Below are 25483 nucleotides of genomic sequence, written 5' to 3' on the forward strand. Positions count from 1 at the left end.
CCCTCAAAGGGCCCCTCTGAGCAGCTGCAGATCCAATCTGGCCAAACCACCACATTTCCATACCTTGGCCTAACAACACAGAAGAGACTTGGAGCCAGTGTGTTAACAGTGTTTCACACCATGAGAGACACTGCACACATGCAGAGTTTACACAGGGATGCAAAGGAAACTGATGTGATGAATAACAAACCACAGGAGAACAAAATTTAAAAAATGTCCTAAAATGTGCATTTTATTTAATGTCATTATACAATGTTTACATACAGGTATACTTTTAAGACTGCTCAAGGAAAGTGTGAAAAAAGTGAGGCAAATATCAGTTTGAAAATTCCTCCCCTACCCCAAATCCCCACAAATAAAATACATTTTAACACAATCTCTTCCAAATTAATGTTTTGTCCTGAATTTCTTGAATCTTTCATTTCAACATGAAAAATACAATCAAATGAAAACTCAAGGTGAAATGCTGACCTACACTTCTATATTGAGTTGCAAGAATACAATTTAAAACCTTCAGAAGCCTTCTCTTGTCTCCACTGCTTATATATCTTTGTTTTACTGAATTAAAAGGCACAGAAAGTCCAAATTCTCACAGACCAGTCAAGTACTGATAAAAATAAATTACTGTGCTGGACAACTCCTGACTTGTCTGATATCAAAGAAAAGACTTCAAGTAGAACCTTTTGTTCCAAATAGCACCATTTCCACCTGATCTCTCTTGAACATGAATCATTCTTCTTGTGTAAAAACTGTAGTTGGCACTTGAGGTGGGACACTTTCTGCCACAGCCAGGATTCTTCAAAGACTAAGCATACCAAATTGCTGAACTCTCTACAAAGTGTAGGTACATTTTTGCTGGGAAATGGCACGTTTAAACCATAATGTAATGTTGTTTAACCCGCATATGGCTTGCCCATTTTGGTGTTTCCCTGACCGCTGCTTGATAATTTAGCAGATGTTCTTGTGACTGTGATGAAACTAAAATAAAGACATGTTTATGGGGCTTCACAGCAAGCAGGTGTAAAAATGATAAAACAAATAGTGTGGTTGCCACTAAGGAGGTTTTCACATGTTGTTTAACTCCAGTAAAGTTTGATCCAGCATCTGATGCATATTAAGGTTTTCTTCTTTGGCATGCGCCACTTTTTCTGTTGTGGGATTAGAAAATTAAAACATGAATAGCAGTTCTTTGGAGGCACTGAACATGAAGGCATGCAATCATCATTGCTTAGCTTTCTAAACCCTCTGAGAGAAATGTGCATGCTCATACATATTAATGTTTCCAGATAACACAACTAGAGAGAATTCCAAATTAATAAAACAAACAGCAAGTAATGCAAGTTTAGAACTGTTCACAGCTGCATTTGTTAAGAAAATGCACTGCCAACAGAGACACAATGTTCTGGAAGCTCTTTGCTTATAGGGATGGGAGCTAATAAGTGGCTTTTTTTTTTTTTAAGTAGGCAATAAAGAAAATAAGTTCTTTGCAGATACAAAATTAAAAGTTTCATAGAATTCAAAACCACAAAGAACAAAAAATTTACAACTATTATAATTTTTGGCAAAGTGATCTTTAAGAAATGTATTTCTTCTAGAAAAAAATAAAGTTAGTAGCCTTATGTTGCATGCACATTTTTATAGGACAATCACCTAACACACATAGTTAACACAATAAATGAGCATAATGTTCTGGTGGTGCATCCCACCAGGATCCAGTAATAGTAACTTCATACTATGCAAGCATACCTTTAAACTGATTGGGTATTGTCAGATGGAGCTCCCATTCTTTTTTTTTAATTGTCAAATACAAGCCAAATTCATAGTAAGGCAAAATTATCACATCAAAGTCTCTAGACAAAACAGCTGTAGTATCCTTTAAGTTGGTTTTGAAATACAGAAATATGGATTCTAGTGAATATTTTTCTCTTACTGTGGTAAAAATCTTAGGGCCAATTCATGCTGTCAGATAAACCGAGTGCCTTTCTGCAACACAGGCTGTTACTTTTTGAATACTCATAGTGAAATGCTGTAACTCTTTACTTAAATGGAAAGAAGCTACTGCACAGAAGAGCTTCGTGCTCCTCCAAAATAGGTGTGCAGACACATAATGAAAAGCCTCATCGAGAAGAAGCATTTCCATATTTTCCCAAGAGAATTTCTTTCATTAATTTACCACAGAATCAACAGCTAAAAAAAAATCAATTTCTAAGTTTCTTGGTTATTTCAACAATTACTGATTCATTCTTAAAGGAAATTTGGAAGAAGGTGTTTTCAAACAAGTTAACAATATAGTCACACTAAAGTTTAATCCTCATTCAATGCCAGCTTTAGTTCATTAGTTAGGCGACTGTTTTGCTCAAGTTGCTGGTAGAGTTGGTCTGTACAGGCAGCAAGCAGATTAGAAGGGAAAAAAGAGGCAGAATGAAGACAGATTAGACAGAGAAAACAGTTAAATAAGAGTTACTAAAGAAACTGGTCACATGACAGACAGTTCAGTAACATAGAGAGAAACATTTTACCTCTGTTTCTAGAACTCTAGTAATAGCTACTCCAAGGAACAGCTATTGTACCATATCAAGAACTGGCTAAGATTCCTGGTGTGGGGAACAGCTGAGAGACACAAACTGGAATAGAAATGGAAGAACTGCAGCTATATTCCTAGAAGTACTATGTCTTACTTTAGTCTTCTGTACAGTGTGTGAATTTGTTTTATGAGTGCCATTATTCTTTGCAACTATTCAAGGTGTAGTGGAACCTCATCTGCCAGTAGAGAGAAAACAATTGCACTACAGCCAGCATAAGTAACAGCAGGAGAAATGCTAGTAGGCAACTACCACCAGGTCTGACTCAGCCCATACACCTTTCCTAGGAGGTCTGATGGGCTGAAATATTTTTGATAGGTAAGTATTACTGGAATTGTTTACCTATCAAAAATGTTATTTTTGATAGGTAAATATTACTGGTGCTACTGGAATCAACAAATTTTGATACCTTTAAGTTGCTGAGTTTTACTTTGTAAGAAAACAGACTCACATTTGGTGAAAATGAAAAGGAAGGATGAACACTTTGCTCAAAAACAGCAAACAGGACAATTTGTGTTGAAACAGAACAGCCACAGCCATGTTGTGACAGCACATTTAGTGAGAGTTGCTTTGCACAGTAAAAATGTTCCACAATGGCTTTTGACTATCTTGTGCTCTCAAATTGTCCATGCTCTTCTCAATAGCCTAACTGCACTCCTGACCTCTTGATCCCAGATTATTCCCCTACAGGAAATGACTGTTTCTGACTCTTTTCCAAAAGCTGCCTAACAGCTTCCACAGGAATCCTCTTCCCCTGCAGGCACTGGACACAGCAAAGGCAAAGCTGTGCAGTGAGCTGGTCTGTTTGTACGGTGAGCAACTCCTCCCAGCTTCCTCCCTAGCCCAAACTCCCACAGCCAGCTCAATAAAGCCAGGGCACATTTCACAGCTCTGATCCTGCAGATCCTCCAGTAACAAATCTTGTCCCTCTCATTATGATAATGTTACATATGTGCAGAAAAAAACATCAAAGCCTTAGAGTAACTAAAATTTCCATTTGTCTAGCAAAGTGTATATAGCTGTTATTAAAAAATTAATCATGTGAACTTACCATCATCACAGAAATATCCTCTCTGACTGAGGCAGAGATTTACAGTATTTCTCAACTTCCAAAACAACTAAATCCCCCAGTAAAGCAAGGAAAGCACTTCCCAAGTGTACATTGAGCCCTTGATTCCCCATGGGCCATGTGTCCGTCTGCTCCAGAGGCAGAGGCTGGCTCTGCAAGAGCCCCAGCAGCAGAGCAGGGATTTCTGGCTCTGTGTAGAGCCAGCAACGCTCAGCAGAGCCCAGAGCCAGACCTGCACTCCTGGGAAGAAACCTCAGGCACAAAACCAGCCAGACATGGCAGGTACAACAGCACAACTGAGGGTGACAAGAGTGCTGAACCACACCAGTATGGGGAACGACAACAGCTCCCTGGAGTGAAGATCAGAGCAGCAGAACCAACCAGGAATTCTGCATGCAGCTACCTGGGGATCTACACTGCACTGCTCATTTCCAGTACTCTGTCCAGCCATCTGTCATCCTTCAGTGCAGAGCTGATCATGTATGACTGACACAAAAGGCAAAAATTTAATACTGATGTTTAAAATCACTATGGTCAAAATTGACAAATTCCTACAATGGATTTTGCTTTTTCTGTTTACTTTTCTTAAGAAACACCAGTACTGCGAGGAACTGAGTGGACAAAAAACTCTGCTAAAACAATGAACCAAAACACAATAGATTAAGCAGCTGGAGTTGCTGCAGAATATTTTACTCTGGCTCAGATGACAAGTTACAGTTGACCACAATCCCCCTAACTCCTGCATTTGTGAAGTTATTAGCCTCAGACATTTCACAAGTGCTCATCCCATTATATTTGCTTAACTTTTATATATCCTATTCTATCTGGTTACCCTTCACACACAGTCACTTACTGTGTCAGTTGAGGAGTAGTAAGTTACTGAACTTAATTACTTGAACTGTGATTGCTGATATATATCCTGTATTTGGGCTTCTGCCCCCAGCCAGCAACATTAGGATGTGTCATAGGTAGAAAACTGGAATATGCCAAAGTTATCCAAGGATGGCAGGCCAGGAAGGGCATGCATCCATTCACAAGCCTTATTGGGAAAACAAGTTTTGAGGAGGGAAGAAAATCTAGTTTAGACTGCACTGCTGAATAATCTTGAAGCTGAACAAGAAAGAGACATTTACATTTTTCTAAAAGTTAAAAACTACAGTTCAGCTATGGTATAATGAATTTATTTAGCTTTGGTGACTTAGGAGCTTTAGCAATATAGAGTTACAGCATCACCAGAAATCAATCTGGATTTCGCTTTCATGAGAAAATAACTTCTTTCAGTGTGATTTAAATAAAGATAAAATAAGGCAATAAACTCCCTAGTTGCAAATAACAATACAAAAAGAGCACAAGATGTCAGTATTTAATGCTTCATCCTTAATCAGTGACAAATCAGCTGAAACTTGAAATCCATGATGTTCCACTTTGTAGCAGAGTAATTTCATTAATAGCAGAATCACTAGAATTTTCCTACTCCAACTTTGAACCATTTCTCATGAGTCTGCAATTCAAACTCACAAGTCTGAACTAAGCACAAGGGGAAAGCTACCGAAGCCTCCCCAATGAACTTCCAATATTATCATGCTACTCAAGAAAAATATATTGTAAAAATCCCAAAATGTTAGTAAGCATCACCTTCACTGAATAACTGAGGTGTGAAAGAGGGAAAACTTTTTTTGCAAGACATTTCAAGGATTATTTTTGGGTGAAAAAAAGAATTTAAAGTTTTTGATGCTGCCTTTTTAAATCTGCCTCAAATATGGAAGTTAATCAACAAACACATTTCAACAAAGATAAGAAGTCTTCATCATAAAGCTAGGAAAAGATTTCAGGCTTTTATGTGAAAAATCTGGTTACATCAAGGATATAACTGCTCCCTCAGCCATGCTCCCACGGCCAAGTGACCCAAGGAAGTAGTGTCCTTGCAAATTTTGTCCTAACAATAACAACTGGAAGAGTTCCTATTACATCTATTTGTCATTTTATCTGCAGCAGAGTTTGAGAAAAACTAAGATAATAACTGGTCAGTTTTCACACGCTGCACTTGCTGGGTTGGAATTGTCAACATTCAGGCAAAAGTGTTTTCAGCTAAAAAATGAAAACACCAAAAAATGAAATCCCTAACAGCATAATAGCACAGATTTTATTAATAACTTAAATAATTAGTTAAATAAATAAAAGGCAAAGGAGTAACAAAAGGGATACAGCTGGGATATTTATTTTACATTGAGAAATGTAGTTTCTGTACAGCAGAGCACAAAAAGAGCATGTTCTGAGACAGGTGATAGAGGAAGAGTCAACTAAGCTAGAAGACAGGACAATAAAACCATGAAACATCCAAAACTTGGAAAGGTGTTTTATCCAACCCGATGAAGATGTCTTTGGAGAACTGAAGCAAAGAAAATTATCTGCATGAAAAGAAAAAGTGAGATAAGGTAGAAAATGAAAAAAGGTGCAGTAAAGACTTTCAAAAAAGCAGCAATGGCACAGCAGAGCCCAGCATGCTGAGATGACTATGCTAGAGAAACAGTACACCATGCTGGGACTGGAATGATATGGTCATGTCCTCATATACCAGTAGAGTACAATTTTAAGTCTGTTTTCCACTTAGAAATAACCCAAATTGAAGAAATATTGTAATCTCTGGATAGAGAGGAAGCAAAAAGAAATCCATTTGCTTGATAAGCCACTAAGCAAAACCATATGTTGGGGAGGAATTTAAAAACAAAAAATCAAAGCACACAAAGCAGGCAACATGAGACCTCTACTAAAATGTTGGTACAGAGAAGGAGGAAAGTAATGAACAGACATGGAGACAAAAAAAACCATGAAGAAAAAAACCACTTAAAATATGGGTGCACACAAAAGCTCTAAGCAAACCTTAGAAAGGTTTGTTGAAACCTTAGAAAGGTCTTGTTGAAAGCGTGTCTGGGCTTCCAAAAGGGAATTCTGGGACTAAACATTGCACCTCCTAAGCAATTGAGAGCCACAGCTCTTCCATTCTCCCATGTCAGCTGCAGTGCTCATGCATGGGAAGGTGGAGGTAGCACAGCTGACCTCTGTTCAGAGTCAGTGGAACAAGAGTCACTTTGTGTCAAACACTGCACTGAGGAGTCACATCTTACAGCTGTTGAATCTCCTACTTTCCTGCCAATCTTTATTTTTCTCCTTATGACTAAAGTTGGTATTACTACATTTTTGGTGTATGCAAATAAAATTACTACTGCTATCCAGATAATATGCAGAAGAAACCTACAATTCAATTGTCGTCTTTATGGGTTTAAATGACAAGGTATTTTAAATCCATTTCCACACATGAAATTCAGTGATAACAGCTGAAATTTTCAGAGCAGTTATGAAAATTTAGATAAACACTTTCTACTGTCATTAATAGAAAATACAGCTAAGTCTAAATGTCTCTGACATTTTTGCAGGAACTTTGCCAGAGCAAAAACTGTAACAGCAGGCAAAGGAATACACTCTGAATGCAACACATAGCACAGCAATTTTCTTTGGTAAAACAAACATGATGGGCCTGGTAGATAATGTCTGAACAGAGGTGAACTGAAAGGATAAACACAGAGCTACAAACAAAGGGCAACCACAAGACACAAGGACTGCAGACACAGAATCAAAAAGTAACCACAAGCTTACAAAATCACCATGAGTATTTACCTGGCTTGGCACAACACTCACCCACACTTTGCCAGGGTAAAGCAATTGTTCATGGTATTTTGTACACCTATTCTCTCTAAAGGAAAGCATCCCCCACTATACAGGGAGCATCATTTCACTGCGCAATCAGTGAGGGCAGGGAAGCAGGAGCGGGCACAAGCTGGGAAGACATTTACATGGAAGTCATATCATTGAGAGCGTGGTCCAGCTCCTCACTGATGGCTTTGTACTTCAGTTTCTGAGCATAGAGCTCATCTGATGTTCCCCCAGGAAAGGCAGAGGTGTGCAAGGAAATGGAGCAGGATGGAAGGTGAAGGTGGTGGCATGGGGATAGCATCCAGAAGCCATACGAAATGGAAAGAGTGCACAGAAAGAAGTGTTGTGATAGACAAAATGAAACAAAATTAGAGAAAAATAAAAGAAAGTAAATAGTGAACAGTTCTATGCAACAAGTTCATTAACTGCACTGCCAACAGGGCAACCTGTGATATACAGAAAACCAAGAAAAGAGAGTATAAAAGAAACAAAAAATCCATGTTTCACTGCCCTGGATTTTTGTTTTAATGCTTTTTTGTTTTAATTAAGAGGGGACACAGGAGCTAGGGAGGAAAGATTAAAAAATGGGGCTCAAGGAAGATGTTACCATTTTCTACCACTTTTTTTTTTAAACCACTCCAGTTTGTGTGATATCAAACTCAGCTTCTTACAGCAATTTTTGTTCCTTCTAAACACTTATCTTTTTTCTCTGCTTCCCTCCTGAGTCAGCGATCATAAATTTTCAGCAGCTACTTAGGCATTTCATCACCTTCATGCAGAATCCAGCCTGCCATGCCATGCAATTTAGCTTCTTCAAATCCTACACTTAGTGTAATGCCTCTAAATAGCAAACTCCATATAACTTCAAATTACAAAGTCCTACTGAATTGCTTTCTCCAGAGGCAGAAAGCACATTCTACTACTCTGCTGCAGTTCTGACAGATTTACCAAACCTTATAAACAAACCCTCCGAAGTTGAATAAGCTGTCCTTCTGATTATGTATACAATCTATTAGCTTTACCAAAACCGAATAACTGGTCTATGTCACAAAATCTGCCTGACCCACACTTATCACAGTAATAAATTAGGTTAATTTGCTACCTTCCTAACTATTGCAAACATAATGCAACTCTTCATCAGTTCTTTACTAAGATGATAGTAACACTTGTCATCTGATCATTTATCCTGTAACATTTATATACTTCCAAATAGAAGAGTATAAAGCAAAAAAATTGAAGAACGTAAGAGAAAAAAGCAACAGGCAAGAGCAAAACACTGTTCACCTGAAGCATTTAAGATATCAATAAATTTCATTTAGAAAATATTTTGTCTACTCTTTAGGCAGACCCATTTATATAAGCAGGACAAGTCAGCCCAGTAGAACTGGGTATTAAAAAAACCCAACAAAATCCCTCACACAAGAGAAGAACAAGAGATATGTATTTCCACAGTAAGTAGAAAAACAGCCCCACATACCTTCCAGGTCATCAATGCTCTTCTCCAGCTTGGTTACTGACCTCTCAGCAAACTCAGCACGGGTCTCAGCCTGAAGTCAGGACAAATACAGACTACTTTAGGAAACACACACAGTACTTAGGAGTAGAAAAGAAATAATTCAAGTGAGGAAAAAAGCACAGTGAGAGGAGGCAAATAATAAGGCTAATATAAACTAATTTCTAGGGGAGATATTTAACAGTAAACTGTTTCCAAAATGGTACATTCATCCTTACAGCATCACAGTAAAATTTATACTAAAAAAAATTCAAAGGTGCATAGGAAGACTCGTTGCAAAGAACAGCTCTCATTTTACCTCCTTCAGTTTGTCAGTCAGAACTTTAATCTCCTCTTCGTACTTGTCTTCTTTCTGTGAGTACTGTAATTAGAAAGAGGATCACTGGTATTAGATGGGTATTCTAAATATACTCAAAACACACCGCATTCGAAACTTTTGTAATAGATTATCTGTACACAAGAAATTGTTATAGGTAAAACAAAATTAATTCCACTTGGAAGGCTGTGGTAGTACAGTTTATTACAAGAGTCAAATTTCCCTTGAGTTACATTCCATTGCAATACGGTGGGAACTTTGAGAAGAAATTAGTACTACAATTTTAAAGAGGAATGTCTTTTGGAGAAATTTAATGCTAGTACACAATGCCATTTTGAGGGACATTCTATAATTAACACTTAATCCTGTCAGAATACTCAACAGAACATGTGGCCAAATAATACTGACCTATTTGGAACTACAAGATATGCTATGTTCCAGTGGGAGCCAAATATGAATTGAGTAGTAAATCCAAACGCCTTTATTGACAACAGCCCTGAAGAAATGCTGCAAAGTGACTGGCATACAAAGAAAACCCCATAGGCCAGATGACAATGTAAGGGACACATTCTCTCATAAGTCTCTAGCCTACCTTCTCAGCCTGAGCCTCCAGCGACTTCAGGTTGTTGGTCACAGTTTTCAACTCCTCTTCAAGCTCAGCACATTTGCTGTTATTTCGGAGGTAAGGCAGGAAAGGGGAGGATGGAAGATTCAGTCAAGCAAAAGAAACAGGAGAAAATAGGGGGAAAAGATAGAGAAAAATGAAAACAATTACAGGGCAAAAGAACGGCCTCAAAAGCAGCTGATCCATCACAGACTGAAAGCAACTCTTTGTGATGCCGAGCACCAGTTCAAGTGCACATTAAGACAATGACCAGACAAATTTATCTACAGCTCTTGGCTTACACAGAAACATTTACAGAGCTTTTACATGTGAGACAGTTCAGCTTCTTTTGGCTGCACGGGAGATCAGTTTTAAAGATAAAAATCAATAGACAAAAAAAGAGACCAAAGAAATCCACCAAAGCGAGATGCAAAGAGAGAGTAAAGAGCACAGCAAGGATTTATTTGTTACTACTGAGTGAGCTAACTGGCTACGGAAGCTGAAACACTTGGGTTGCAGTTAAACCTAAAAACTGTTTATTAGTATCAGTACCTTATCCTCTGCAGCCATTAATGCTTTCAAGGTTTGATCCATTATTCTTAACTGTTCTTCCAGCTGTCGGACTTGGCTGTTAGTGAACACATGAAACGCACAAAAGCCATTCACAAAATCAGTGTGCAGGTACAGCATGCAGTGACAAAACACGCGCGCACACACACAGGAACACATTTACTTTGGCACTGACCATTTATTTCAACGATTACAGTAAATGAGCAAAACATAGCTTTGAGCTGAACACACAGTGTGCTGCCAACATTTCATGCAGTTATAGTTCTCTTCTAGCACCTCACATACATCCCAGGGCAGCTCCGCACTTACCTTTCTGATAGCTCAGCACGCTCCTCAGCACGCTCCAGGTCACTCTCAATGATCACCAGCTTACGAGCCACCTACAAGGACAGGCAAGGGACAATCAGGGATATTATGTTGCTGCACTGTGGATATTCTCAGTTCAGTCAGAGAGAAAAAGAGAAAGATTTCTGCCAGGCTAAGCCTGGGAAAAAGTCCGAGAAGAATATAAACAATCTATTATCTTGCTTTATGTTCATAATGTTTATAGATACGTTCTACCACACTAACCTAAATCCAGTGTACCAATCAAGTAAAATGTTTTTAGTTTAAAACCAATAAAATCAGTCTTCATGATGTTCTCTATAAAAGAGAGACGTACTTTTGAATAAACATTCATTTACCTTCTGAAATCATACGAGTCGTCTTGCCCGTCCCTGGCTCAACAGCGTCACTGCACTACACCTCACCTATTTCTAGAACCTCTTCATTTTATGGTCAACATATGAGTTTGATTATGTGATATCTCCATTATTCATTTGAGACTTAATTATCTGATATTTTTCAAGACCTCCCTTTCATTCACCAAAAGGCAACTGAAAAATAGTTCTCTCCCTAAGAGCTTAGGGAATACTCTCAAACATTTTAGTGAAAGATCTAAGCTCAGATCTCCCATCACCTTGTCCCTTGAGGTATCTGAGTGCCTGAATTTCCTTCCACAGCTGTGAGAGGGGTGTTTGTGATCTTTTGAACTTAAAAGGCAAAAGAGAAAAATAAAAATTACAGGCACAGCCTAATAGGCTTTAGAAAGAGATGACCTGCACTCAAGAACTAACCTCTTCATACTTGCGGTCAGCCTCTTCAGCAATGTGCTTAGCCTCTTTAAGCTGGATCTCCTGGATTTCCATCTTCTCTTCATCCTTCTGGGCTCTATTTTCAATGACCTTCATTCCTCTGAAAAACGTGAAAAACAGGAAATGCAAGGTTCAGGGCTTATCAGTTTATCTCCAACTCTACTACTTGTGGTACGTGACTTTCAGACAGTGGTATTCAGGTGAGTGAAACACATCAGACAGATGAGTCTTCACACCATAGTTTTAGTCCTGTCCATTCAGACGTTCAAGGAACAAAACATGTCTTAGGAAGGAAAAACTCATCTTATAGAAAGGTAAACAAAGGGTGTTGCTTCTAAACACCTAATAAGACTGAAAACATCTGTGCATTTACACTCATCAACAGCACGTTAGAACCCTTGCAGTTCTGACAATAATCATGTCTATGGGCCAGACTCCCCTCGGTTTTGCCATGTCAGAGCCCTAGAAGGTCCCTGTGCTCTCTAAAAGCAAAATTTAAATCCTTCATAACAAGAAATACTCTGTGTTGCACATGTCTGATACAAAATTACCTTAAACGTTTCAAAACATACTGTGACTCTCCGGCACATTTCTTTTCAACAGACTCCATCCTGAGTAAGGTAGAAATACACATGCAGAATGTGTAGGTTTCTTTCATAATAAAAGGTTCTATCACAGCTAGAAAATACCATTGGAAGAAGAGGACAAGATCTTCCAAAGTCACAAAGCTTGAGCTCCTAACTTACACTACAGACTTCTGGAAATCTGAAGGAATTATCTGTCTCTTTTCTTTGCTCACCTTCACGTACCAATCTTGCCAACAGGAGAACCAAAGCCTCTCCCAGCACTTCGCTACTCTGCAGGGGAGATTTTCTACCCACAATGAAAGCAAGAATCACCCAACAGCACAAGAGTATCACAAGGAGATGTCATCCAATAAGAGAAGTCTGGGCTGGGCCAAGCAGTTTTCCCAGGATGTGAATGATACATCAAAAGACCTACCACACTTAAGTCTCATCCTCACAACTGACAAGGAATCCAATACCAGATATTTTGGACATTTCTACAGACAAGCTGTAACTGAAGTCCACGTACGCAAAGGAAGAGCAGATTACACATATTCAGAGACCTAGGAGTGGTTTCATTTATTTCCCAAACCCACACCCTGGCAATTATGATCTTTGCATAAGGGTAACAATCCATGCAGGCGTGGCTCTACCCACCTTTCACTCTCATCTGCAGCCTTCTCAGCCTCCTCCAGCTTCTGCAGGGCAGTGGCCAAGCGCTCCTGAGCCCGATCCAACTCTTCCTCAACCAGCTGGATACGTCTGTTCAGAGAAGCTACTTCACTCTCAGCCTAAGCACAGGAAGAAATAGAAATTAATTCATAGTAAGGTACACATCTTCCTCTGTAAAAGGTTACCCCATTACCTGCTAGTACCATTTAATAGCACTTTGTAATTTCTGACTTCATCCACTAAAAAGTCCATACACAGAGATGTGTATGATTGAACTGTGAAGATATTGCTTAACAGAGGAAAAAAGTGATTAATGCTTACTTTCAATGAAGCACATCAAGGACTGTACAATTTGTACTAGAAAGAACTGCACAGGAAGAATTATGCACCATTACCCAAATATTTTCTGTTATTGTATTTGCAGACATTAATTACAGACCTTCCCGTTTTTAAATCAAATCAACACAAGCTAATTACTCAATTCTTCTGTTACCTCAATTCCTTTGTGACCTTTCACCATATTTTGTAAGAATTGTCCCTACATTTCCTTGAGTTCCTTAAGAAAGGTTCAGTGTAAACATGTAAAAACACACCTGGATCAGCGCTTGCAACGAGACAGCTGCCACAGAGAGAGTCTGAGAACATTTAAGTAGTGCCCAAATACCCAGAAGTTTTGTTTACAGGCAAGCTGTGCAAGAGCTGACAAAAAAGGCACCAGCAAGGGCCCTGGTACAGGCAGCAATCCCTTAAAACGTATTTTTTTTTTCTTCCATAGTTCCATCCGCAATCTTCCCCTAAATTTTCTTTTCTTGAATTACCTGTTCATTTAACCTTCTGTATAACACTTGCAACTCATCTGCCTCTTATCACTACAAGCTATTATATATTACAGCTCCAAATCTACACTTGCTTAAGTTGCAGAGTAATTTCTAAAACAGCTTTCTTATGGTAACCCCATCATTAAACTTACTTTCTTTCAAAACTATATTAAGCATAAAGTATATATAAAAGGGTAACTATTCTAAGAAGTTAATTACTTCAGAGAGTAACACTTAATCAGTACTGAAAACATATATGATATATACATTTGCTAGATGTTCAAATTTTGAATTTTCTATGATGTCTAGTTGAGGGGAAAACCAACCCTCTGGCAAAAGTAGATACCAAAAGTATCAGTTTGGTAGTTTTTCTTCTCTAGCCAGAGGTAGCTGGATACAGTTGTCCATAGAAAAGATTTTGCTGTACATAACACAGAAAAGAATAACTTACAGACCAGACAAATAAAACAACCTTTGACATAACAGTAATGATGTCCAGCTAGAATGACTGCAAGTAACATGAGCAGGGAAGCAATTATATCTTTGAACATTAATATACATTGGCAGTGAACACATAGAACCAGAAGGAGAAGATACTTCATCCTTAGAGATCCACATTAATCCAATTATCAAACATTTAGCTATGTAATCATGCAGTAGTATTCCAAACCTCTGGTTTTGGACTTCTGGCTTTAAAACATTAAGAATTTGAACTTTCACATTTAAGAAAGAAAATGACCTTTCATAAAGGCTACCCTAGGGAAATTTGTCATGTTCAAGTTAATTATTATCATGTCAAGACTCATCATGATAAGAGCATAAAATGTAGTTCAAAACACAGGGTGACTAAAGTTCAAGTTTTCACTTCCTGCTCCAGTAACTCACTAAGGATTTACCAATCAGCCTTATATGGCCCCAGTTATTCTTCTGCAGAGCAGGACTTCTCTCCTTATATGGCAAGGAAGGAAAAAACCCCAGTGACATTCGGGGCACTCCCACTGCTACCATGCAAACATAACCCACGTTTCTGCCATGGCACTTACACACCACATATTTTTACAATGAGTGATGACATGGATAAGTTACCACTGGGTGTTAATCATCACTATTATAAAGGAGATTCTGTTTTCCAGAAGGAAGAAGAAAAATGCGTTTTGAAAAATAATTACCAACAGCCCCTTGAGATGCATGTACTCAAAACAAGATTCTTTTTTAAAGGAATGGCTGTTAATCACAACCTTGAAACTTTTAACAATCTGGTATAACAATCAAAAGCTGGAGGCTGTGCTATGTTTTGGCACAGCTGTAGCTTTTTTGTTGTTTGCATATTTGTACCTCGCATAGGAAGAAAAAAACCCCTCACCTAACAACCCTAGCTGGTCACATACTATACATGTAAGGCATTACACTGAGGGAAGGAGCAGATTCACACCTCAGCTCCCTTGCTGCAGTGCTCTCAAAGCCTCCCTCCTCAAGCATGCAGAAATACAGCAGCAACAATAAAACCCCTCATCTGTAGCCAGCACTGTAGAAAAAGTATATGTCTACATGTGCCTGGGAGTTCAGTTTTTTCAGCCTTTATTCACTCCAGCACTGACCCATCCACACAAAAACTTAAATACCATGTAAATATACTCTGCAGAATTCCACATCATCCACATAAACCAACTCCAGGGAAAAGATGAACATTAACCTTTAGGGTCCTAGGCCTTACTGCAATGTAGCTGAACTCTTAAGGGAAGGTTCCACCAGAAGGCTGTGATTACTCCTCCAGCACTATTCCTTCTGCCACAAAAATTAAAAGCAAAATGTCCCTTTTCAATAAAAATTCCTTAATACGCTGTTCACAATAACACATTACTGAAAGTAGGAATTTTTTGTGTCCTTTACTCTACAAAGTTTAGAAAACAAGTACAAGTTTTTTAAAAACAGAAACCCTTATGAAATGACTTATGGTTCACCACTAAAAAAAAAAACAGATATGCAACGTGATCTGCAAGAATGCAATAGTTACACAAGCAAAAGTGGCCATATTTTGCTCCATAAGGAAGATCAACTGCACGTAATCAGGAGGCTTTTCCTTTGAACTTACTGCCCAAAATGTGCAGAAAGACCCATATTATAAGGAAATCAAATAATCACCATTTTTTCTATTGTAATAAACTATATAAAAGCTTTGTTCTCTTTTTTTTTGTTTTTATGGAACTACTGAAGACACTGAAACTGCCTCAAAGAACACTGTACATTTTACAGCAGGAAACATTAAGCTACAGGTACTGGAACTCCCAAAGGTCAGTGATAAGCCAAAGAACAGCCTTATCAGTTTTTTTTTTTTTTTTTTAATTGTGATTGCCACCCATAATTACATCTCTCTGCTACCTAAGTCTATGCTGCTCACACCTGATCCTGCCTCTGCCTAAAACCAAGCCTTTCCCCTCTCGGCGAGCAGCTTTGGTGAACAGCACACTCTACAGATGCACAGAAGCCGGGGCTGTACGCTCGCATTGTCGGGGTGCTGTCAGGTACTGTGGCCCATCTCAGGTTCAGTCCTACGTACTTCCCAACAGTCGCCATGCTGACTTCCCACACAGGTGAACTCGTCTGGATGGGATAAGAGAACTAGGACTTGTGGGGGGGGAAACCCCGTAAAACCTTGCTCATAGCCTAATATAAAACAAGTAATCTCAAACATCTCGCCTAAGTCCGACCTCATTCCAGCTTGGGGTTTTGCTGTTGCCCGGCACACCTAGTGTTGTCTCCCTGCGCGCTGCACCTGGGCTCGGCCCACGCAGCGCTCGGGTTACCGAGCCGGGGAACGCAGCACTACAGGCCGACCCCGCGGCCGGCCCGGCAGGTAACAACCATGTTGTCGGACACAGCGGCGAAGGAAGCGGCCTCCCACTCCGCCGGCTGGGGAGGCAGGCGGGGCGGCCGCGCCCCGGGACCCGCGCCCCCAACCCCCGGGCCCAAGCCGGGCCGAGGGGCGGCCCTACCTCCTCCCGCAACGCCCGCTCCTGGTCCACCTCCCGCTGCAGCCGTCCCGCCCGCTCCTCAGCGGCGTCCGCCTGCTCCTGCAGGCTGCGAATCTTCCTGCGCACGGCCTCGAGCGAGCTCATCGCCGCCATGCCCGCACCTCGCCCAGCCCGCGCCGCCTCCCTCCGCCCGCCGCAGCCCCGGAAGTCCCCCTGCGCCGCAGCGCTCCGGGGCGGGGCTGAGGCACCGGGCTGGGAGCGGGGCGGGGACAGAGGATGGTCCAGCCGTCCTAGGGATGGGCTGGTCCGGGCCGGGGATCGGCCGGTCCTGAACCGGGATGGGCCGGCCCTGGCCCGGTCCGACCGCGGTTGGGCCGGTCGTGACTGAGGATGGGCCACTCCTGACCGGGGATGGGCCGGTCCTGGCGGGGCTGGGCCGGTCGTGGCCGGGGCTGGGCCGGTCCTGCCGGCATCGCGGCCGTGCCCAGTGGATGTGCCGGGGCAGCAGCGCCGCCTGGCGGCACAGCACGCGAGGTCCCCCGGACCGGACCGGACCCGGGGTCAAGACCCACCTTTCCCCCCGCAAACCGCCCTTATATGAGCGTCATAAAATGACATCGAAGAACCCGCCAGATGCTGCCGCACCCGGCCTGGCTCCTGAGACACGGGGAGGGGAGAGGGGGTTGCAGCTGCCCCCTCGCAGGTGGAGTGGCTCCAGGGATGTGCCTGGCTTTCGGGAGATGAGTCATACCGGACAGGTAAGATTTTCTCGTCCCAGTGAAAGACGAGTCCATCCCAGTGGGCTGACACTCCCTCCCTGCCTCTGCCCTTTTCCTAAAGCTTGGAACTATCCAAACTAATAAGGTAAATACTGGGTCAATTGCAATGCCCCAAATATACTCTTCATTGCCAAAAAGAGAAAAACATCCCTAAACTGTCAGACATATTCCATACATACAAATAAATAAGGCATTTACCTCGATGAAAACAAGCCAGACACTCTCCCACCCTCTACCTCAGGGAAGACTGCAAATAAAATTGCCCCCAACTAGCTTCAAAACACTGTTTTCCAGCAGGGGCAAGTGGCATGGGGATCAGTTAGGAAGATCCTTAGTTTCAGAACGGGAATCTAGTAGCATTTCTCCTGTCTTCATCCTAGGCAAGCTATTTCCAAATAGTCTGCATACTTTTCCATATAAGGAATATCTCCCTTGGATCTATATGCGGTTCCTTTGAACAAACTAAATAAATGTCCTGCTAGGAAGCTGCCTCTCCTATGGCAGCCTGCACAGAGCAGACATCTGATCCACATTATACACGGATCCCCCTCCCCTGTTCCTTTGAACACTTCTGTTACTTAAGTTCTTGGGTTCTCTTTCAAAGCTATATAACTTAGTTGCCATACTGAAGCTAAACCTTTTCTTGCTTTATTCCTTTTAGAAATAAAATAAGATAAAAGCATGTTGTCTTCTATGCCAAGTTGTTGTTTGTAACATTCCCGTTTTTGAAAGTATCCTTCCTCCCCCTGAAATACTTTGCTTGCTTCACTTGAGGTGACTCCTTTTCATTTTGGCTTTGAGGTTGACTTTTAAAGATGAGCTATAGGAAAAGGAGGGTCATTGCTTTGGAAATACTGTAGTTTTATCTAATCCTGTAATTCAGACCTGAGATTTACTCAAGGAGAATTAAATCGTCCAACAGCAGCAATAGAGACCGAGACGTTAACTGCACAGATTTATACTCTTATGGTTCCATGCATGCGATCCATTAAATGCATGTCAGGAACAGACAGGTGGGTGGGATGAGGGCCTGGGAGAGGCACAAGCTCTTGCCTTATTACCATATAAAGTGCTGAGCTATATATATCTCCCAGCTTGCTCCCAGGATCCCTGTCCTCTGAACTGCAAAACTAGCAAGTATCATCTTCTGGACAATTTTCCATCACACAAGACTGAACTTTTCTTTGACAAGTGAAGCAGTTCCACTGATTCCAAGGGGGCCGGGGGCGGGGAGGGGGGGGGAAGCAGGAGAGAACCTTTTATCTCAGGGACCAGTGAGCCAAACCAGTATCTACCAGCAGTTCTAACACATGCATACCTAGGAACAGCTCTCTTGAAAACAGAACTAGCAGCTGTTGCTCTTCTCGATCTCCCGATCTTCCTCTCCCGCATCTACTCACTATTAACTCTCTGCTTCTGTTTCACTATCAAGACAGTGTTGTTCCACCCTGAGTTGTTTTACCCATCACCTGAATAGATAAATCACCGTTTCTTTACTTTCACATCTAGAGTGGCAAGTACACATAAAAAGGACACATCAAGTGAGCGGAAACCCAATCAGATGCCTCTGATAGTGTGCAAACCTCATGCAGGGAGGCAGTGCTGTGTTTCCCACCTCCCTGTCCAGGAGGTGCCTGGACCCTGCCTTCAGCAAAGCTTTGCAGTGCTGCAGAGTAGGAGTCCAGGCTGTCCTGAGCAGAGGGAGTGTGTGGTTTCTCTTTCGGACTTGTGGCGAAAGGGATGGGGGTAACTTACATCTGTGGCCTTTTTGTCAGCCAGTTCCAACTTTTCCTGTGCATCTTTAAGGGACTCGGAGTATTTGTCCAGCTCATCCTCAGTGGCCTTCAGCTTCTTTTGTAGAGCCACCAGCTCATCCTCCAGCTGTGATATGGGTGGGAAGTGGTGGAGAGGGGCGGGCGGGCAGGAAAAAGTGCAGCAGGCAGCGTGATCGTGCAAACGGAGAGGTGTGAGTGCAGAAGAGACAGAAAAGGACAGACAGAGAGAGAAAGAAGGAGAGACAGTTAGATCCTCTTTGCTTGCAGCAAGGGCACGATACCTTGGCAGCATTCTCCTCTGCGGAGAGGAGGCTGTCCTCAGACTTGTGTAGCTCTTCCAGCACTTGGTCCCTTGTATCCTCTGTCCCACGCAATTGCTTTTCCAATTGCACAATGTCATCCTCTAACTAGGTGCACAAGAGGAAATATAACGCACAAATATGTTTCTCCCTCGGCTTAGAAAACTGTGAAACTAATTTATAAATCACTCTTCCTTTCTCCCTCCACCTTCAGGATCTCCTAGAAACGTACAATCAATGCATCCCCCTCCCCGAACTGAGAAGTCCCAGGTGTAAAGGAGGGGGGTTGAAGAAGGACAATAAAGTGGGGCATGCGTCCGGAGAAGGGCGGGAGGGCAGTTCGAATCGGACACATCTGCTGAGTGATGCTGGAGTGGGCGAACACAGCTTTAACTGTCCTTTGCCAAATCGCCGCATATCTGTCCAGTGCTAACCAGGCGTTCCGGGCAGTCTCTCTAAGCCGTCCCCCTGTGACAAAGGCACAGAGGCCACGCAGCCGTCCTAGGGCCCTGCTCCCTAGCTGGAATGGTGGGGAAATGGGAAGGACTTCCCGCCGCGCCCCCGGGAAGCTCCAGCCGGCAGCTGCCAGGCTGAAACTCTGCCTTAGGGAAAGTTCAGCCAGTTCTGCAGGGGCGCGGGGGTGGAACATAACAAAGTATGGTGAGGGGGGAAGAAGAGGGGAGGAGGTAAAAAAAAAAGAATAGTCTGGAAAGGTTTGCGCCCCGGCGCTCGCTGCGCCCGGGCCCTCGGTGCAGACCTGCTTGCTTCTCTCCTCCGCTGCCTTCTTGTCCGCTTCGGCTTGCTCGGCTCTGTCCAAGGCGTTCTCCTTGTCCAGCTTCAGCATCTGCATCTTCTTCTTGATGGCATCCATGGTGGCGGTGGGCTAGGGCGCGTCCCCGCGCGAACTGCTTCCGAAAGAAAAACTTGAAAAGTTGCGGGACAGCCCCGAGTCCGGACGCGGGTCACCGGGGGAGCGGAGCGCAGCTGCCGGGCGGCGGGGTTGATCCGTGCGAGACGGGGCGCAGCCGAATGCAAGCGGCGGGCAGAGAGCGCCTCACAGATATGTACTTTCCCAGGGGGCTGACTGCATTCCTCAAGACATCCAATACTTTTTTGGAAACGGCTTTTTTTCTTCCCTCCCTCCCCTCCTCCTTTCGTCCCTACCCCTTTCCCTCTCTCACTGCCCCCCGGGTTTCTTTGGGAGGCACAGCCTTCCCATTCGCTGCCGCCTGCCATTTGACCGCAGATATGACTATATATGGGATGCGATGGGCGAGGTAAGGCGGGGGAGCAATTTGTTCCCATTTCCAAATAGGCAGGACGGGACAGTTCGCTGCTACTCCTGGGAGGAAAAAAAAAAAAAAAAAAAAAAAAAAAAAAAAAAAAAAAAAAAGGCAGCAAGCCGGAGCGCGGGGAGCGGACAGGACGTCTGGGTGACACCGGCTCCGTGCGGGAGCCATCCTCACCCGTGGAAATCAATCTGTTCTACAGCAGGAGGGTGGCGGAGCCGATCGCATCAGGCGGCAGGGGAAGGCGGGGCTGCGGGGCACGGGGGCTGCAGGACGGGCAGTAGGGGGTTAATCGCATGCACGTACGGAATGAATGCGTTCCGAGACCTTCCCCCGGCAGCCGGAGGAGGAGAGGGCACCTCTAGTCAACAGCCAGGCAGCAGCAAATGTGGGCTGAGGGGCGCTGCGCCGGCCCGTGCAGCGCCGGGCACGAAGCCCAGACTTTGCGGTGAGACCCGGGCAGGGCTGGCCTTCTGCCGCGACCCACACCGAGGGGAAGGGCTGAGGTGCGACCCTGACCCGCAGGGCAGGGCAGAGGTGCCAGCAGCTGCCAGTGCTCCCGAAGTGCACCGCTCTCCTCTGCAGCACCTGGCCGGGGCTCCTGGCCCTCCAGAGAGACGCGCGTCGTTACTGCGCGCTCAAGGGCGCAAGGAGTAACAGAAAAGGCGGACGGGAGCTACTGCGACCCTCAACGAGAGCCGTGGGAGCCATGCCCTGCCGTGGGTAACCAGAGCTGCGAGGGAAGGAGCCCAGGAATAGCTGGGGCAGGGGATCTAGCTACAGACGTGACTTGCACCTTTCGTAATGCCAGTGAGGGACAGCACCAGATAGACAATTAACAAAATTACATATAATTAAGTGAAGACCTATTTAATTCACTTCTGGCGTGTCTCTCACAGTCTCATCAGCAGAGTGAGCAAGACACGACATGTTGTCCTTAGGACACACGCTCCCTTGTACAGCGTAGAAAGTACAGGGATGTGCATGAGTCCCACAGGATGTGGGTTGCACAAAGAGAAAATTAGGCAGCTTTTGTCTACACTCAACACTTGTAGCAGAAAATTCCTCCGTGGTGCTGTCACTGGATCAGCTGAACTGATGTGACTTTGCAGGAGGAATGAATGTCCTACAACTTCTGGCTCATGCTGCTTACCAGGGCAGTTAAGGGCTGGATTTGCAAAGCAGGCCTTGGAGGCCAGCTCCTGGAGAGCTTAAAAGACCTGCACCACAAAGCTTCAGCTCTACAAGGTAGCAAAGCCCCCTGATGAGGGTTCAGACCAACAGTTCCAGTCCCCAGGTCCTCAGAAAGGCCATAATCTGAATTAACCTAGGAACTACACAAAATTCAGAGGCTCACAACTTGGCATGTGGAATTCATGCTCCTAGGGAGCAGAAGTCCACTGACAAAATAGAAGCTTTCCTTATGCCTACTTAAAGAAAAGATATTTATCACTGCAGTCCTTTCTCACTGCATTGATTTAATAACCAAACTAGTATAACAATAACAATTATTGAGTAAAACATTGCACTTCCACAGAACGTTTTAAAACACAAGAGTATTGAAAAAGTACAGAATTAGTCACAACCAACTCTAAAGTGTATTTTTTTTCTCTTGGCACTTACTTTGACTTTACACTACAGTCAGTACAGATTAGGGCCTTTCTGAGCTAAGTATAGTGAATATTTAAAAGATACCTAGTTATATATTGTTCAACAACCTGGCTGCTTTGTTAAATGTATCAGTATGTTTTAACCCTAGTTTAGGAGAACATATTCCTCTGCCACAGAAGATGCCTTAAAAAACATAGAGTATCATGGCTGGGAATTCACTGAGGTAGCTCTTCTCGCTTTGGGGAAAGAAAATATCTTGCGAAATTAAGCAATCAGCTGTCTGGCTAATTTGGGAGTGGTGCTGATAGGCTCTTAAAAGAATGCTTGTGCAGGCCCTGTTGGAGTTTTCTAAAAGAATATTAGCCATGACATGGGAGCCTCTAGGATACAGGAGAAAGTATGAGATACAGGCAGAAGGAAAGGAACACAAAGTTAAAAAAAAAATACCTGAAGGATGGTATCACCTCCACAGAAAAAAAAAATAAATCTTGAGTTCTACTTACATGAAAATGTCCAGTTAATAAGCTTTGTTTGTAGCAAGATGACCTGCATCCATGGGGCTGAACTGGCTGATGGTGATTTAATTTTTGTTTTCCTCCTGGAGAGAATATGAAAAGTACAGACATGTGTTAACATGTTTGCTATACCTTTCATTAACAATTTCAATTACTTGGAAACTTCTGTTCCAGCTAGCCAAGAAAGATAGGTTTAGAAATGAAATAGCTTGTATAGTCTCCCCCTCTTTAATTGATATGTGAAGACAGATTGTATGCAAATTATTTTTACTTATTGAAAAAAGAAGGCAGCACAAACTTTGTTTTTATGACATAGTACCAATTCTCTGTTACTTGTCCCCTCTTGTTTTTCACCACAATGGCTCAGCTCATCTCATCAATAAATGGTGCAGGAACTCCCTAGCAATAGTTTCTTCTTTCTTCTGGGGAGTACCTACTGAACTAATTTTGAATTTTGTTAAATTAATTGTGCTCTTTAGAAAATCAAGACAGCAAACTCAAAGCACCAAGAAAGGATGCCTGGTTTTGAAATTCGCAACTCCTTCTCTGAGCTGGTGATGCCACAATTCAGGCTGACTATACAGTACAGAGTAAGGCTGGGACTTGTTTATATAATGATGTTTCTGTCATGTCACATATACCTTGATATGGGCAGAAATTTGCCTTGAGGAGGATTTGCTCTTTGGGCATAGATTGGGTTGGTCCTAGGGGGTTGATTCTGATAACAGACAAAAAGGTAGGTGGACATAATCACTTGGAAAAACTTCAAACATGCCTTTGGAGTTGCTTTACCTACTTCTTCTCCTAGGTCTCTTTTTGCTTTGGGTTGTGGGTTGGGGTTTTTTTGTGTGGGTCTTTTTTTTAGGAATATACAGGAAATGACACCTAACAACTGGCTCTGCCAGTTCTATAAAACATGCCTTTAAAAAAACTAGTAAGGATTCAAGTTAGGTCAGTCAGAGTGAACTCACAGGCCTGTATGTCATTTGAAAAGTGGAGTGTTCCCTCACATGGAGGCAAATATAAATGAAATATAAACCAATTTCTCAAAGGTCTCTCAGACCTCTGCTCCCCTTGTAAAACAGGAATGTTCCTTTTGGATAAGGGGAGCCAACAATATGAGTGTAGGATATTATCAAAAAATAGGAAATTGAAAACTTCTGTATTCACCTAGAAAAACAAATAAAATAATACTGATGAAATCAGGCAGGTTTTACTAGTACAGTCAGTGTATTTTATCCTGTAAGGATCTCCAAGAGCTTTGCACTAAAGAAACTGAGGGACAATATTTCTGAAAGAAGCATAAAAAGGGCAAATTTCTCCTGGGGAAATTGGTCATCTATGCTTCAGCTATAAGGGAAGAGAAGGCCCTAAACCAGAAGGTAGGAATCCCCATGGCCAGTGCTCTGCACAGCTCAGTAGGCAGCAAACAAGTACAGAAATACTCCAGAACATGCCAGTCATGCTTAATACATGCTGTAACCCTGTAAAACGTTTTCTGTAACATTTCCTAGGTAATGGTGGAGAGCAGTTTAGCTTTTGTGATTAAGAACTATGAGATGATGTGTTGGAAAATTGAGCTTTAAATTATTTTAATAATTTTCCTCTTCAGAACTAATGCTTCTGTTTGGATTGTCATTCAAGAAATTAGTGAACTCCTTAAGCAAAAAGGTATTTATAGCACAGTCTTCTGCACCTGCCCTGATCTATAATCCAAGGGTCTACTCAGATACCACACCAAATGCTAAGAAGCACATGACCTAACTCATGACCTAAGATCTTAAAATAGCTCTGAGTAGGTCTTTTTTATTTTTTATCTAAGACTCCTTTCAGTCTAATAGCAGTACTGTTATTTGCTAGATTTCAGCTAAGCAAATATGTCTCCCAAGTTTTAGTATTACGCTTTCTTTTAAAATCAGATTTGCTTTAGCTGGTAGTTAGGAGTTACTAATGTCATTCTCTGAAAAAAAATCTACAAAAAACAAGTAACAGAAAGACAAAACCCAAAGTTCACTCTTGGTAAGATGTCTTCCTACATAGTTTTCTTTATAGTTTCAGTCCAAGAAAAGATTAATAGATAATTTATAACTGTTTATCTGTATTTATATATTGTTGGATTTATGTCCCACTCAGTGAAGTCTCAAGTCACTTACTTAAATCTGACTGAAGTAATCTTCTATTTTGCAAGTGTTTAAAAAAATAGTCTTTAAAAAGAATACCCAGTCCATTCTGATTTAGAGTATGGTATTGTGCCATAGAAAATAAGAACAGTGAAGAGGCCAAGTAACAGAAAAAGGCAATTAATATGCCATGAGGGAAAAAAAAAAATACTACCATCAACTGTACCCAAACACCAAACTGAAAAGAACTGCGAATCAACAAATCCAAAAAGAAGTAACTCTTCTGGTGAGAGTCCACTCCTGACCTGACAGTGGAGCAGAAATTGCATTAAGGTTTGTGATCTCCTCTGATTTACATTCTCCCTAATGATATCAGGCCCAGTTCTACTGAATGCAATTGAGAAAAACTTGTGGACAACAAGAAGGCCAATACCTTCAAAGGCAGAGTTCCATCCTTGTGAAGCAGTTCATTTGCCAGTGCTTTGAGATATATATAGATAAATACACTATCACTGTAACATCTGCTGCCATATCTACAAGACTACAAGATGTCCTGAAATTTAGCTTTG

The 25483-nt window shown here is 42.2% G+C and overlaps 1 protein-coding gene across 27 annotated transcripts; it reads right to left on the reverse strand.

Annotated features, from left to right (window-relative positions):
• Window positions 1-205: 205 nt before the first annotated feature.
• On the reverse strand, window positions 206-20426 carry TPM1 (tropomyosin 1). Of its 27 annotated transcripts, none has more exons than XM_053954457.1 (10): window positions 20137-20420; window positions 19362-19487; window positions 19061-19186; window positions 12722-12855; window positions 11481-11598; window positions 10675-10745; window positions 9784-9859; window positions 9174-9236; window positions 8840-8909; window positions 206-1148 (listed from the first exon to the last, which is right to left on the reverse strand). In XM_053954457.1, the coding sequence occupies exons 1-10, from the start codon at window positions 20248-20250 to the stop codon at window positions 1066-1068; spliced, it is 981 nt and encodes a 326-aa protein (XP_053810432.1). In that variant the 5' UTR covers window positions 20251-20420; the 3' UTR covers window positions 206-1065. The 27 variants fall into 27 exon arrangements, with proteins under 27 accessions (XP_053810432.1, XP_053810418.1, XP_053810419.1 ...); XM_053954447.1 differs by lacking the exons at window positions 206-1148; window positions 19362-19487 and adding exons at window positions 5971-6059; window positions 7503-7581 and having other exon boundaries at window positions 20137-20422; XM_053954448.1 differs by lacking the exons at window positions 206-1148; window positions 9784-9859; window positions 19362-19487 and adding exons at window positions 5971-6059; window positions 7503-7581; window positions 10348-10423 and having other exon boundaries at window positions 20137-20422.
• Window positions 20427-25483: the final 5057 nt, after the last annotated feature.

This window comes from Vidua chalybeata, chromosome 13 (assembly GCF_026979565.1).
Source record: "Vidua chalybeata isolate OUT-0048 chromosome 13, bVidCha1 merged haplotype, whole genome shotgun sequence".
In the NCBI taxonomy this organism is placed as follows: Eukaryota; Metazoa; Chordata; class Aves; order Passeriformes; family Viduidae; genus Vidua; species Vidua chalybeata.